This window comes from Artemia sp. Qi Xiang Cuo, chromosome 7 (assembly GCF_049724085.1).
Source record: "Artemia sp. Qi Xiang Cuo chromosome 7, ASM4972408v1, whole genome shotgun sequence".
Lineage (NCBI taxonomy): Eukaryota > Metazoa > Arthropoda > Branchiopoda > Anostraca > Artemiidae > Artemia > Artemia sp. Qi Xiang Cuo.
This window is the reverse complement of record NC_142800.1, coordinates 55865122-55879693: the sequence shown is the minus strand read 5'-3', so window position 1 is coordinate 55879693 and position 14572 is coordinate 55865122. Positions and strand designations below refer to the sequence as shown.

General features: G+C 36.1%; 1 protein-coding gene across 4 annotated transcripts in view; it reads left to right on the top strand.

The window, feature by feature from the left end:
- Positions 1-14572, top strand: part of LOC148950463 (beta-galactosidase-1-like protein 2) — a 147807-nt gene that overhangs the window by 10323 nt on the left and 122912 nt on the right. Inside the window, exon 1 of one of the 4 annotated variants that reach the window (XM_089092418.1) lies at positions 10666-10693. The exons of 1 other annotated variant lie outside the window; for it this stretch is intronic. In XM_089092418.1, coding sequence (XP_088948544.1) covers positions 10681-10693 — 13 coding nt within the window. In that variant the 5' untranslated portion in view covers positions 10666-10680. Of the gene's footprint in view, positions 1-10665; positions 10694-10729; positions 10764-11394; positions 11404-14572 lie in introns of those variants that run through there. 2 more of the 4 variants (XM_089092417.1, XM_089092415.1) reach the window with 2 other exon arrangements.

Below are 14572 nucleotides of genomic sequence, written 5' to 3'. Positions count from 1 at the left end.
ATTCGACCTGTTAGGGCCTTTTGATATTTTCAAACCGAAAAAATTATCCCCCGAATTTACATTTACGAAAAACCTCGTTTTCCTATATTAGCCCATGTTAATTTTTCCCTCCACAACCCCCCTTTAACGTTGTCTGATCGGGCTGAAATTTAGAGGATAAGCTTTCCTGGGGCCTGGGAGCTTATCGTCGAAATTTCAGCTCAATCTGATCACTCCTTCCCTGTTTTCCAAAAACCACATATCAAGATTTTTGGGAATTTGCTTGCGTCGAAAATACCTTCTATTTGCTAAACAACAATTACTATTGTGTTTGTATAGTCCAGAGGCTGAGACTTCAGACTTTCAAGCGGAAAACTCGGGTTCGATTCACCATCAGAGCAACTTTATTATATACTTTGAAAAGAAACTCAGTTTCTTTTTTAAATTATTTGAAAAAAATTACGTTTTCTAATGAGTTAAAGAGGCTGAGTTACAAGGTCGACCCTTAAAACGTACAGGGATTAGGAGGCACAGTTGGGGGGCTGTTAAAGAGGCTGAGTCACAAGTTCGAACCTTAAAACGTACAGGGATTAGGAGGCACCCTGTACGACGTGATTTGAGTATTCAGGAATTAAAAGCCTTAACACAAGAATGTTCAAGAGCGGGGGTTTGGGGGCGGAAGCCCCCCAACTTTAACTCCTGACACGATCAGCTAACAGTTAGTCAAGCAATAATAAGTAATAAACTGTACAAAAACGTGCAGAAATTATTTGAAAAAAACTACGTTTTCTAAAGAGTTAAAGAGGCTGAGTTACAAGGTCGAACCTTAAAACGTACAGGGATTAGGAGGCACAGTTGGGGCTGCCGCCCCCAAACCCCTCGCTTTCGCAGCCTTTAAATATAAAAAAAATTTCTTTAAACTGAAAGTAAGGAGCGACATTAAAACTTAAAACGAACAGAAATTATTCCGTATATGAAAGAGGCTGTGCCCTCCTCAACGCCTCGCTCTTTACGCTAAAGTTTTTATTGTTTAAAAAAAGAGTTGTGAGAAAGTCAAACTTTAGCGTAAAGAGCGAGGCGTTGAGGAGGGCACAGCCTCTTTCTTATACGGAATAATTTCTGTTCGTTTTAAGTGTTAATGTCGCTCCTTACTTTCAGTTTAAAGAAATTTTTTTTTATATTTAAAGGCTGCGAAAGCGGGGGTTTGGGGGCGGCAGCCCCCAACTGTGCCTCCTAATCCCTGTACGTTTTAAGGTTCGACCTTGTAACTCAGCCTCTTTAACTCTTTAGAAAACGTAGTTTTTTTCAAATAATTGCGAGATAGGACAGATGGACATCTGTATGATAATACTTCTTATCTGTGGTCTGTAACTACAAAAAGTCCATGCTAGTGTTTCAATAAACTCAACAGAAACTTTATGAGCGCATGGACCTATAAAAATAAAAACATCTTCTCATAACATAATTTGTCCTCTAAAAACAATTTGGATTTTTTTTACTGGTCTAGGCTATCTCTTGTCAAATCCTTTCCCTAATTAATACAGTTTAAATGGCTTATCAACACACTCTTCTGCCCCATGGCATTTGCGTGCTACCCTTAAAGGGGTTATGATAAGCAAAGTTGTGACATCACAAACCGGTTTCACAAGCAGGTCAGCTATATAGTAAGTAAGTTTAAAGGGATGAATGTTAACTTAAAATAGGATTTTGGAATATATTTTAATGAACAAGGTTAAAAGCTGAAGTTGTGTAAGGTAAGCAGTGGTTTATAGCCTAATTATGATAGTAATATAGGATAGAATGTGAGCTAAAACAACTAGTAATGTGCAGTAATTTACCATTATATAGAGGGGGGAGGAGTGGAGATAGGTACTTAAAAGTACCTTCCCGGGACAAACCTTAGCATGTAAATCCATCCCTGAAAGTTTCATTTTCCTAACCCAACCCCTTTCCAAGATAGCCAAAAGTAACTAAAGTAGAATTTTACCTTGGGGACTTTTGATATGTTGTACAGAATTGTTTTTTCTACAAGACGGTGTAAAAATCTTTTATATTGCAGTTTTGTCCCAGAGTTTCGTAGATTTACTGGACTATTTCTGATCGTTTTGAGTTTGAATTATTATCGGTTTTTATATCTGCTGATCTTTAGTTATATGTGGTATTTACCTATGTTCGAAAAACTTCTTGTTTTGCAAATTTTTTAATTAATTTTTGTTCGTTTCTGATTGTCAAAGTTCCAAATTTTTCAACATTCTCCAATTTAACATCAATTTGTTTCTCAACTATGCAGTTTCATCGAAGTACCAAAACATCAAAATGAAGTTTTTTTAATATTAGGGTTTCAAAGTTCAATAACCTCCTCAGCGTTCCCTGAAAGTATTCACAAGCAGGCCAGGATTTACCAATTGGCCAATTAGGCCCAGGCCTAGAGGTGCAAAATGCAAGGGGGCGAAATAAATTATAACTGAGTGATTTTTTTCTTATAAATCGGGATTGATGTGATTATCGTCACAGTACCAAGTGCGCTCCATCGCCGCGCAAATTACGCCTCAGAAATCACGAAGCATGCAAGTGAGCTGTTGAGTTTTTATCCCGATGATCTTGAGCCTGTGATTGTAGATGAATGCTTACACTTGAAAACCCTCCTGGTACAAAATACTGATAAAGGAAAAAAAACATGACTAACTGACGTTAGCAAAGTTTTGTGTCATTTTGATGCAGTTGACATCTATCCAAACATCTATCTTAGCGTGCCTGCCAAAAAGTGCACAAGAGAAAGATCCTTTTCCACCCTTTGTTGGGTGAAGAATTACTTAAGATCATCAATCATTTACGACAGATTACCGTCATTACCCCCTGCTGACTAGTGAGGAAAGGCTGACTCAAGAGATGCCGTACGATGACATCATAGACACCTTCACACAAAAAAAACAAGGAGGAAAACATTATTAATTGACTTAGGAGATACTTGACAAAACTTGACCCTCCCCCCAATGGTTTTAATGCGGAGTGGAGAAAACATTTGGGCCAGAAGCGTCAAACTTTTAAACCCGGCCCTGGCCACATGTTGATGTAGTAGCAGTCGCAAGCAGTCGCAGTCATAGTTACAAGTCGTCCAAGTAGTTATAGCCGTCCAGGTGCAATCGAGCTTATATGAAATTAGCTTTTCTGGTAGTTCTGAAGTACCACATTACTTGAAATATGCATGGATGTTAAGATTATGATATGAAATTAGCTTATCCGGTAATTCTAAAGTATCTTTCCCTGCATCAATACAGCAATTGAAAAATGCTTCTTCCAAAAGACTAACAATAATTCGAATCATTCAACGTTTCCAAATTGTGTTATCTTTAGACCCATAAAATTTTGACAAAATCTTTTTTTTCGCTGTTTCCAGCTTAACTTATCTTTTTAAAACATCCTAGAAAGTAGATAGAAAAACTTTTAAATAATAACAGTTTACAGGATATTTTGAAGGATTTTTAATTGGCGAATAGTAAAGAATCTAAATATGACAGTCTTTTCCATAAGAACTGAATTCTGAATTTTTATGATTTTAAAATATGTACTTGGTTATTTAACATTTTATTCAAGCAGTTTGACCAAACAAATTTTATTTTCAGTTTCCTTGTTACTTAAAAATCAAGTGTGTCTAGCCACAAACAAAAAGTAAATACAAATGTCCAAATGAGCAATTTCTTGCAACGGGAAATTTGGTGTTTGTCCTCGTCTGTCTTCAGTTCTTCTAAAAACTACTTTGACTTAGATCCTTCAACGGTTAGTGGTGTATAGGGTAGGAATTGTTGATATCCACGTCGGACAAGCTTGAACAAGAGACCAAAGCTCATTGAGGGATGATCGTGTTACTAGTGCCTCATCTTCAAGGGGAAAAACTCTATATAGGTGTTGGATACTCTATCATCCTATCAAATTGCGAGTAACATCATAGGTAATCATAGGCAGTGCAATAGCGCTGCCTCAGCAAAGAACGATGTTGGCACAATGTATTATTTATTTGTTTCTTTGTTTGAACAAAGGCAATTTGTATCGAACGAGTTGTCGTAGAAACTTCAAAAATCGCTCATTCGATTGGAAATTGGAATGGCTTGTGCCCTTTTTAATAGACGAAAGTGATTGGAAGGCAACTAACACCCCTTCTACGCTAACCATTTTTCCAAATACACCCAATCAAAATTTTGCGATAGCCATTCTGTTAAACGAAGTTGAAAGATCTGGAAAATATCTCTTTGAGGACGACAAACCCCCACAGCCCTCAGGGCAAGGGTTGTGAGTTATGCCCTAGGGGCATATACTTTTTATAGAAAGCGTTGTCGTAGAAACTTCAAAAAGGGTTCATTCGATTGGAAATTCAAAGGGCTAGTGCCCTTTTTGACGGTGAAAAGTGATTGCAGGGCAACTATCCCCCACCCCCTTATGCCCACCATTTCCCCAAACACATCCAATGAAAATTTTGAGAAGAATATTTTTTTCAACGTAATTGAAAGGTCTGGAAATTATGTCCTTGAAGATGACACTCCCCCCCCCCCCCAAAGCCCTGAAGGCAAGGTTTGTAAGTTATGCCCTCGGGGCATATAAGGTTTTTATAGAAAGCATTGTCGTTGAAACTTTAAAAAGGGCTCATTCGATTAGAAATTGAAAGGGCTAGTACTCTTTTTAATGGTCGAAACGGCTTGGAGGGCAACTATCCCCCCTCTCATGCCCATCATTTCCCCAAACACGGCCTATCAAAATTTTGAAATAGCAATTCTGTTCAACGTAATTGAAAGTTCTCGAAATTAGGTCTTTGAAGATGATAACCTCCTCAGGGCAAGGGTTGTAAGTTATGCCCTGGGGACATATAAATTGTTTATAGAAAGTGTTGTCGTAACTTCAAACAGGGCTCATTCGATAGGAAATTGAAAGGGCTAGTGCCCTTTTTAATTGTCAAAAGTGATTAGAGGGCAACTAACCCCCCTCTCAAGCCCTCCATTTCCCCAAACACATCCAATCAAAATTTGAGATGGGTATTTTCTTCAACGTAATCAAAAGATCCGGAAATTATTTCTTTTAGGATAACACTCCCGCAACATCCCCCGGAGCAAGGGTTGTAAGTTATACCCTGGGGGCATATACGTAATTTATAGAAAGTGTTGTCGTACAAACTCCAAAAATTGCTCATTTAATTGGAAATTATAAGGGCTTGTGCCCTTTTTAATAGCCTAAAGTGATGGAAAGGCAACTAGTTAGTTTTTGGAAAGGCATGTCTGCCTAGAGTCTCAGGCATGTTGACCAATAATTTAAAATTGACATAGGACCGTTAGATTTCCTGAAATGAGAGGCAAACAAGGCACGCCCGCCTATGGTCTTAACAAAGATGACTAAGAATTTAGAATTGACATAGGACTAACCTGACAACCGGACAAGTATGTGTCCAATAAGATAGTCATACTTACTCCCACCATTTACCCGTGCAGCAGCCATTTTAATATTTGCCTCTCAATTACTTGGACAATCTGTCTTGGCTTTTCTCTTTCCACAATTAGCCATGTCTTAATGCAACATACTACAATATACTTGATAACTTCAAGTCAACCCTTTCTCTGAGGGCTGTGAGGGGTGTTCTCATAGACCTAATTTCCAGAACTTTCAACTACGCTAAACAAAATAGCTATCTCAAAATTTTGATTGGATGTGTCTGGGGAAATGGTGGGCGTGACAGAGGCGTTAGTTGCCCTCCAATCACTTCCGACTATTAAAAAGGCTACTAGCCCTTTCAATTTTTAATCGAATCAGCCCTTTTCAAGTTTTGACGACAACGCTTTCTATAAAAACCTTATATGCGCTAGGGCATAACTTACAACCCTTGACCTGAGGGCTATGAGGGGGTTGTCATCCTCAAAGATATAATTTCCGGACCCTTCAATTATTTTTAACAAAATGACTATCTAAATATTTGGATTGGGTGAGTTTGGGAAAATGGTGGGCATGAGAGAGGGGTTACTTGCCATCCAATCACTTTCGACTAACAAAAAGGACATTAGCTGTTTCAATTACCAATCGAATGATTCTTTTTTGAAGTTTCTACGACAAAGCTTTCTATAAAAAAAAGCCTTATATGCCCCCAGGGCATAACTTACATCCCTTGCCCTGAGGGCTGAGGGGGGAGTGCCATCCTCAAAAACACTATTTCCGGACTTTTTAACTACGTTACACAAAAGGGCTATCTCAAAATGTTGACTAAGTGTGTTGGGGCAAACGGTAGGTGTGAGAGGGGTGTTAGTTATCCTCCAATCACTTTCAGCTATTTAAAACGCCACAAGCTCTTCTTATTTCCACTCGAATGAGCCCTTTTTGAAGTTTCTGCAATATCGCAATCTATAAAAACCTTATATGCCCCCAGGGCACAACTTATAACCCTTGCCCAGAGGGCTCTGAGGGGATTATCATCCTCAACGACCTAATTTTATAAACTTTGAACTACATTGAACAAAATGGCAATCTAAGAATGTTGATTGGATGTGTTTGGGAAAAGGTGGGCGTGATAGGAGGGTTAGTTGCCCTCAAATCACTTTCGACTATTAAAAAGGGCACTAGCCCTTTCAATTTCCAATCAAAAGAGACCTTTTTCAAGTCTCGACGACAAAGCTTTCAATAAAAAATTATATGCTCCCAGGGCATAACTTACAACCCTTACCCTGAGGGCTGTGGGGGGGAGTGTCATCCTCAAATATATAATTTTTGGACCTTTCAGCTACTTTGAACATAATGACCATCTCAAAATTTTGATTGGATGTGTTTGGATAAATGGTGAGCGTGGAAAGTGTGTTAGTTGCCTTCCAATCACTTTCGACTATTAAAAAAGGTGCTAGCCATTTCAATTTACAGTTAATTGAGCCCTTTTTGAAGTTTCTACGACAACACTTTCTATAAAAAAAAACTTATTTGCCCCCAGGGCATAGCTTACAACACTTTCCTTGGGGGCTGGGGGGGGTGTCATCCTTTAAGACCTAATTTCCATAGCTTTCAACAACGTTGAAAAGAATGGCTATTTCAAAATTTTGTTTGGATGTGTTTGGGGAAAAGGTCGACGTGAGAGGGGGGTTAATGGCCCTCCAATCACTTTTGACTATTAAAAAGGGCACTAGCCCTTTGAATTTCCAATCGAAGGAGCCTTTTTTGAAGCACCTACAACAACACTTTCTATAAAAACCTTATATGCCCCCAGGACATAACTTACAATCCTTGCCATGAGGGCTGTGGGGGAGTGTCCTCCTCAAAAATATAATTTATATTTGGAAATCAACTACTTTGAACAAAATGACTATCTCAAAATTGTGATTGGATTTGTTTGGGGAAATGGTGGGCGTGGAAGGGGTGTTAATTGCCTTCCAATCACTTTCGACTATTAAAAAGGGCAGGAGCCACTCCAATTTCCAATCGAATGAGCCCTTTTTGAAGTTTCTACGAAAACTCCTTCGATACGAAGTGGCCTGGTCTAAGACCAAGAAAAAAAAACTCATTGTGCTAACATCGTTCTTTACTTAGGCAGAGCTATTGCGCTGCCTATGATGGAGTTCTTTACTTTTTTTGAAAAACTTATTTTGTGGAATAAGTTTTTTAAATGAATCGTTATCAAATCCAAGTAGCCTATTCTCTACAACTCTAGATAGGCCCAAGTATTTGTATCTATATTTCAATACGGAGATTATGCTGCTGTTGAACAGGTGCAGTTTCATCTTCAGACAGTATTTGCTATATTTCCAAACGTGACTTAATTGAGAGAATGCTGCACGTGGATATACAATTCGAAGAATGATCTCTCTATCACAACTGTCATTTTGGGCTACTATACTACCTAGATAGTTGAATTCATTTACTTCTTCGATTTCAGTTTTCCCAGGTTTAAGACCTGCATCTAGCAAAGTGATAATATTGTTTGACATTGCTTTGGTCTTTGTCACATTTGATTGGCTTTTGAAGCTAGATCCTTGATGTTCCGTTGCATGGCGTTTATCCAATGAATAGGGGAAGCTTTCATTGGCAAAGTTGCAATAACAAAATTGTCTTTGAGGGTTCAACTGTACCCCACCACAGAAGTTGCAACATATTAAAACAAAGTATATGATTATGGCAAATCAGATTAGGAGCCATCCTTGCCTCACACTAGATTAAACAGCAAACCAGTCCGTCTGCCCTTTTTCAGCTTGTACTGAAGACAACTGCCCGTCATGCATCTTTGATCATATTTATAACTTTTTCCAGGATTCCATAAAACCCCCCCCCAAAATTCCACATTATTCTATGATGTATTGAATCAGAAGCTTTCAGAAAGTTTGTGAAGATCAAAATGATCAGTAGATACTGTTCGTTCGATTCTTCATTCAGCACCAAAAAGTGAAGGTAAGGTTGTAACACGATCAATTTAGCTGAAAACCATGTTATCCATTTGATAGCATAAAATCTACTTGTCCTTGAATTCCATTTAGCAAATTATTATATTCCGTCAAACAAAGACCATCAGGCTTGGTTTTATTCTAATTAGCCATCGTTCTAAAGTTTTCATCATTTCCACCAAGTTTATTTTAATTCAAAGATTTATAAATGAGCATGTCAACAGGACTTGCAGGTGATTGGGCAACTGTTCAATAAATTAACTGTTTTGATTGTTCAATAAATTAATTTAAGTCAAGAAAAGCATCATATTCCCATTTTATTGCATGTTCTCCCATAGGCTTTGCCGTGTTCCTTAGTACAAAGTCCCTCATTATGATTAACATGTATAATAGTAAAACATAACCTTGCCTAGATACTGATTGAAATCAAACTAGCTACATTTCTCATTTCTTACTTTAATGTAACAATATTGTCATGGTATATAGCACGTATTACTTCAATGTAATAAGAAGTAATTTGTTTATTCTGTATCATAGGCAGCGCGCTAGCGCTGCCTAAGTAGAGAACGATGTGGGCACAATGTGTTTTTTTTTCTTCAGCCAGGCGCTTCGTATTGAAAGAGTTGTCGTAGAAACTTCGAAAAGACCTCAGTCGATTGGAAATTGGAGTGGCTAGTGCCCTTTGTAATAGTCGAAAGTGATTGGAGGGCAACTAGCCCCCCCCCACGCCCATCTCTCCCCCAAACATATCCAATCAAAATTTCGAGATACCCAGTTTGTTCTTCTTAGTTGATTTCCAGATAGAAAATATGTTTTTGAGGTGGACCCTCCCCCACAACCCTCGGGACAAGGGTTTTAAGTTGTCCCTGAGGGCATATAAGAACGATGTTGGCACAATGTACTATTTATTATTTTTTTTCCTTTAGAGCTGGGCACTTCATATGGAAATGGTCGTCTTAGAAACTTCAAAAGGGGCTCATTCGATTGGAAATTGAGAGTTCTAGTGCCGTTTTTAATAGTCGAAAGTGATTGGAGGGCAATTAGCCCCCCCACGCCCATTGTTCCCCCAAACACATCCAATCAAAATTTTGAGATAGCATTTTGTTCAGCGTAGTTGATTTCCAGATAGAAAATATGTTTTTGAGGAGGACAATCCCCAAAACCCTCAGGGCAAGGGTTTTAAGTTATGCCCTGGGGGCATATAAGGTTTTTATAGAAGGTGTTGTCGTAGAAACTTTCAAAACATGCTCATTCGATTGGAAATTCGAAGGGCTAGTGCCCTTTTAATTGTCGAAAGTGTTTGGAGGGCAACTAGCCACCCCCACGCCCATCATTCCCCCAAACACATCCTATAAATTTTTTTTTATTGAATTAGCATACAGAAATTTTTTATTTTTTAACAGAAATTAGCATAAGTTGGGTGCAAAACCCCTATGCCTTCGCAAGGCCAGAACAAAATTTGCACTTTACTGAAAAAATACAAATGAATGTGCATTGTCCGTTTAATATGCATATACTGATATGTAGTAATCAAAATGTTAGTATTATTTGATTTATGAAAGTTATAAAAGTAAGAACATTTACATTTTTTCAGTAAAGTTCAAATTTTGTTCTGGCCTTGGGAAGGCATAGGGGTTTTGCACCAAACTTATGCTAATTTCTGCTCGTTTTGAGTTTGACTCGGCTAATTATTGTAATTTCTGTTCGTTTTGGGTTTCATTTATTTATCGATGCTGATTTGTGGTAGTTACACGCTTGGTAGATTATTTGATTTTATTTTTGCTCATTTTTTGTTTAATGGAGTTCTTTACTTTTCTTTGAAAAACTTATTTTGTGGAAAAAGTTTTTAAATTAATATCATACAATGATAAGATCTTTATTGTAGCTCTTCTATCAAATGAAGTTATTGACTGAATGGCGTGAATTTACTGTAGAAATTCTTTTCACCCCACCTTTACAAAATCCTCCTTTTTTTGGATTTCTTAGCATTGTTACATTTTTTCCAAACAACTGTACAAATAAACTTGATGCAGGTATTTAGGGCGTAGCATGACAGAAAAAAGACACCAGAAGTGACTTTTCGTAAATCGGAGTGACAACAAAAGCACTTTTTAGACCTACATTTGATAGTTTTCAGGAGCGTTCCCGGCAATCGATTTCTATTTCTGAAAATTCAAATGTTTTACATAAGCCAACATAGAAACTTTAATAAGTTGATATATTGAGAAACCATTGAATGAGGACCTAAGTGACATCAACTATCAAGAAAGGTCCGAAATCCTGCTGCTGCTAGAAACTTAAAGATAAGATGGATTATAACTGTACTGCTGTAAAAAAAGAAGAAAACAGAAAGGAAAATGAAACTTTCAGGGATGGGTCTACAGGCTAAAAGTATGTCCTGAGATGGTTTTTTGAAGTACCTACTTCCACTCCTTCTCCCTCTAGAGGGTCCTGATCTTTGATGACCTATAAAAATCTATGTGTTATAAAGGTGAAACCTTGCAAAATAGATAGGCCTATTCTGTATAAATGATGTACAACAAAATTCTTTTCAGTTTCATTACTTTGTTCAATCCCAATTTATAAAGTTTTAAAGATATGCAAATATATTTCCTAAATTTTGAAAAAAAACAAACATTGATATGGCTTAAAATTCTACTCAAATAGTAGAAATTGCATTTTCAGAACTAAAAGGCTTGGCACACATAGCTGATTTTGGGAACCAATTTCAGCTTCAGTAGACAAACAATAGCAGTAAGAAAAATTTGTTGAAAGAAAAATATTTTGTGCAAGATTTTCAAACCAAAGAATCATGGACATAAATAGTCAACTTGGAGTTTGCCCTACAACAAAATTATTTTCAGCTTCACAACTTTGCTCAATCCTAATTTATAAAGTTTTAAAGATGTGCAAATACATTTCCTAAATTTTGAAAAAAACACTGATATGGCTTAAAATTCTACTCAAATAACACAAATTGCATTTTCAGAACTGAAGCTAGAGAAAAAGAAACTCATAACTGCAAATTAAGGTAAAATATTGTTTTGTAAAAATTTCAATAGGTCATGTAGGCAAATTTCAGTACCCTCTAGAGAGAGGAGTGGGGGTAGGTACTTCTAAATACCTTCCTGTTACATACTTTGGTAAATTTTTGTTTGTTCATATTATTGACTTAAAAATAAAGTAAACATACCACTTGATGCGTTTTTTTATGCTCTGTCCAATGTAATAATCATTTTCTTTGGAAATAAATTTAACCAACACCCCTATATATACCAATTCAGGGTATATATTTGCACATTAGGGGGGTTGGGGTAAATTTTATTTCTCATGTAAATGAGAGGTAAGTTTAAACTTTCCCCCAACCCCATCCATTCTAATGTGCAAGTATATACCTTGAATTGGTATATACAGGGGTGGGAGTAAATTTTTTGTTATTCACATTATTGACTTATGAATAAAGTAAACATGCCACTTGATGCCTTTTTTATGCTCTTTCCAAATATAATAATCACTTTTGTTGGAAATGAATTTTACCCCCACCCCTATATATAACAATTCAGGGTATATATTTGCACATTAGGGGGATGGGGGGAAAGTTTAAACTTACCTCTCATATACAGGCATGTTCCCAATACAACAAGAAGTTAATAATATTTAATAAAAATTGAATATTTTGTTCCAGGTGAGAGTGAATTAACAGCTGGAATGATTAAAAATTAAATTTTTGTGAATATGGTTAACTAGCATCTTTAGTGAATTAACTTCTGTACATTCATCATCAAAGTGGGAAAAATGGAGGCAAATGACCAATCTAAAAGTAAATAATGGGTATTAAGGGATCAAAACTCATATTTTTCATATTTTACTCATTCCTCACTAAAATTACTCATGTTTTAATAATAAATTACAATGCATATTAAGGCATTAGTTGATAAACTGTTCCAGGTTGACAGTTAATTTGTATTAAATTTGAAGTAAATACAAATTAAATTGCAATTTCCACCTGGAACACACCCTACATCAGAAATGAAATTTACCCCCACCCTCCCTAATGTGCAAATATATACCCTGAATTGGTATATATATGGGTGGGGGAAAGTTCATTTCTGACAAAAATGATTATTATATTTAGAAAGAGCATAAAAAAAGGCATTGAGTGGTATGCTTACTTTATTTTTAAGTCAATAATATGAACAAAAAAAAATTTACCAGGATGAGGGTAAAATTCATTTCCAATAAAAATGATTGTTATATTTGGAAAGAGCATGAAAAAGGTATCAAGTGGTATTTTTAATTTATTCATTAGTCAATAATATGAACAACAAAAAATTTACCCATACTTTAACCTGTAGAGCCACCCTTGAAAGTTTAATTTTCATAACTTAATGCCTTTCCAAGATAGCTAAAAGTAGCTAAAGTAGAATTTTACCCTCACCTCTTCAGCAAGAAATAGTATAGAATTATTAAGAATACTTCACAAAATTTAAATACTTAGGCTAGGCTAAGTAATTCCTTAACACATATCAATAAATTTTAGCCCTCCACCCTCTAATGGACAAATACATAGCCCAAATGATGTAAGACTAGAATTAGGGCTATTGACAATGAAGCATGCAAATAAAACAATTCTTACTTTATTATATACCAAAAAATTGTGACTAATATAATTTGAAGGTGCTTGCACTGTATTTTACTCCCAACCCCCCTATCACCCTAACTTGCAAATACATAGCCAAATATTATATTTCTCATATGTTTTGTATTTTTTGATTTCATCAGCATTGATTGGAATTATGAACTCATGGGCTGAAACTCAATTGGCACATGCACAAGAAATATTTAAGTTTAGCTATATATTTGCACATCAGGGGTAGAGGCTGGTGGCAAAATGTATTGGAAGTGCCTTAAAAGTGTGCTAATTACTATTTCTCTGCATAATATAAAGTAAGAATTGTTTTCTTAAAATGTTTCCTTCTCAATAGCCCCAATGTTAGGCTTGCACCACCCAGATTATATATAATCAAAGAATTTTTGACAAGGTCATCTCTTTTGTTTATGCTGCTTGTTGCAATTGGCATGCTTCTTTGTCTTCAAATTAATATGAAGAAAGATTTTGCCTAGCCTATAGAAAATACACTAAGTGTAGAAACATATTTTGGGCTATGTATTTATCCATTAGGGAGGATTAGGGAGTGAAGTTTATTTGTACACCTTAAGGAATAATATAGCCCAAGTAAGTATTTAGAATTTGAAAAGTATTTTTCATAGCTTATCATTCTAGAGGGTAAAATCCTAAACTGATACCAAACACAGTATTTTTAAGTATTACTTTTGATAAATATATTCAAGATTCCATAACTGACATAGGGGCAAGGTGAAAAGTCTAGTCTAGGGTAAAGGCACCAATGATTTGACAGTTTTTGTAAAAAAAACACATTTTTTTCTACTCTGGAAGGCCAAACTTGAAGACTTATGATTTGAAAAGGGTTTCAGTATGTAAGAAAATATCTAGGAATTTTACTGTTTGTTCGGGAGTCTGAAGTTTTATCAGAAAAGGATACCAAATTCCAATTTTCTGACATTGGACTGTTTTCACTTACAAATTTGATAGAACAAAAAAGTTACCTGTTTTTGACATTAGTTGGAACCCAATTCAACAGGTGTCAAAATACTCGGGGAACACTTGTGGGCAGATCCTTGTGCATTTGACATGCCTATTATTTTTACTTTATTTCTCTTCAACTTTGTTTAATTTGTAAACATAGAAAACCCTATTGAGAAAGTGGAAGCAAAAAACTGAAAAAATTGTCTCAGATATAGGAACAAAATTGGATAGTCATATGGAGTGTAATCATGTGACCTAGGTCATATGCCTTTTTTCTCACATTTTCGCATATTGGCCACAAGAATAGTATCTCCAAATGCTATCTGGAATGGTCCAGTTCCTCTCGGCTCTAATGGTCCAGCAAAGATATCTTTGGTGTTCACAGTGAAAATGCTGTCAACATTTGGTAATTTAAAAGTTAATCTGCCATCTTAATCCACTTTAAAAATTTTAGTTTTGACTATCCTTTGTCTGCAAAGTCCAGAATCCTTGAAATATGCATGTTCAACTTAAGATTATTAGAGATTTGTGACACCAAGGAGTTTAACATGTTTCATTAAAATTTTAGGTGGGATAGGGTCTAAAAAACTGG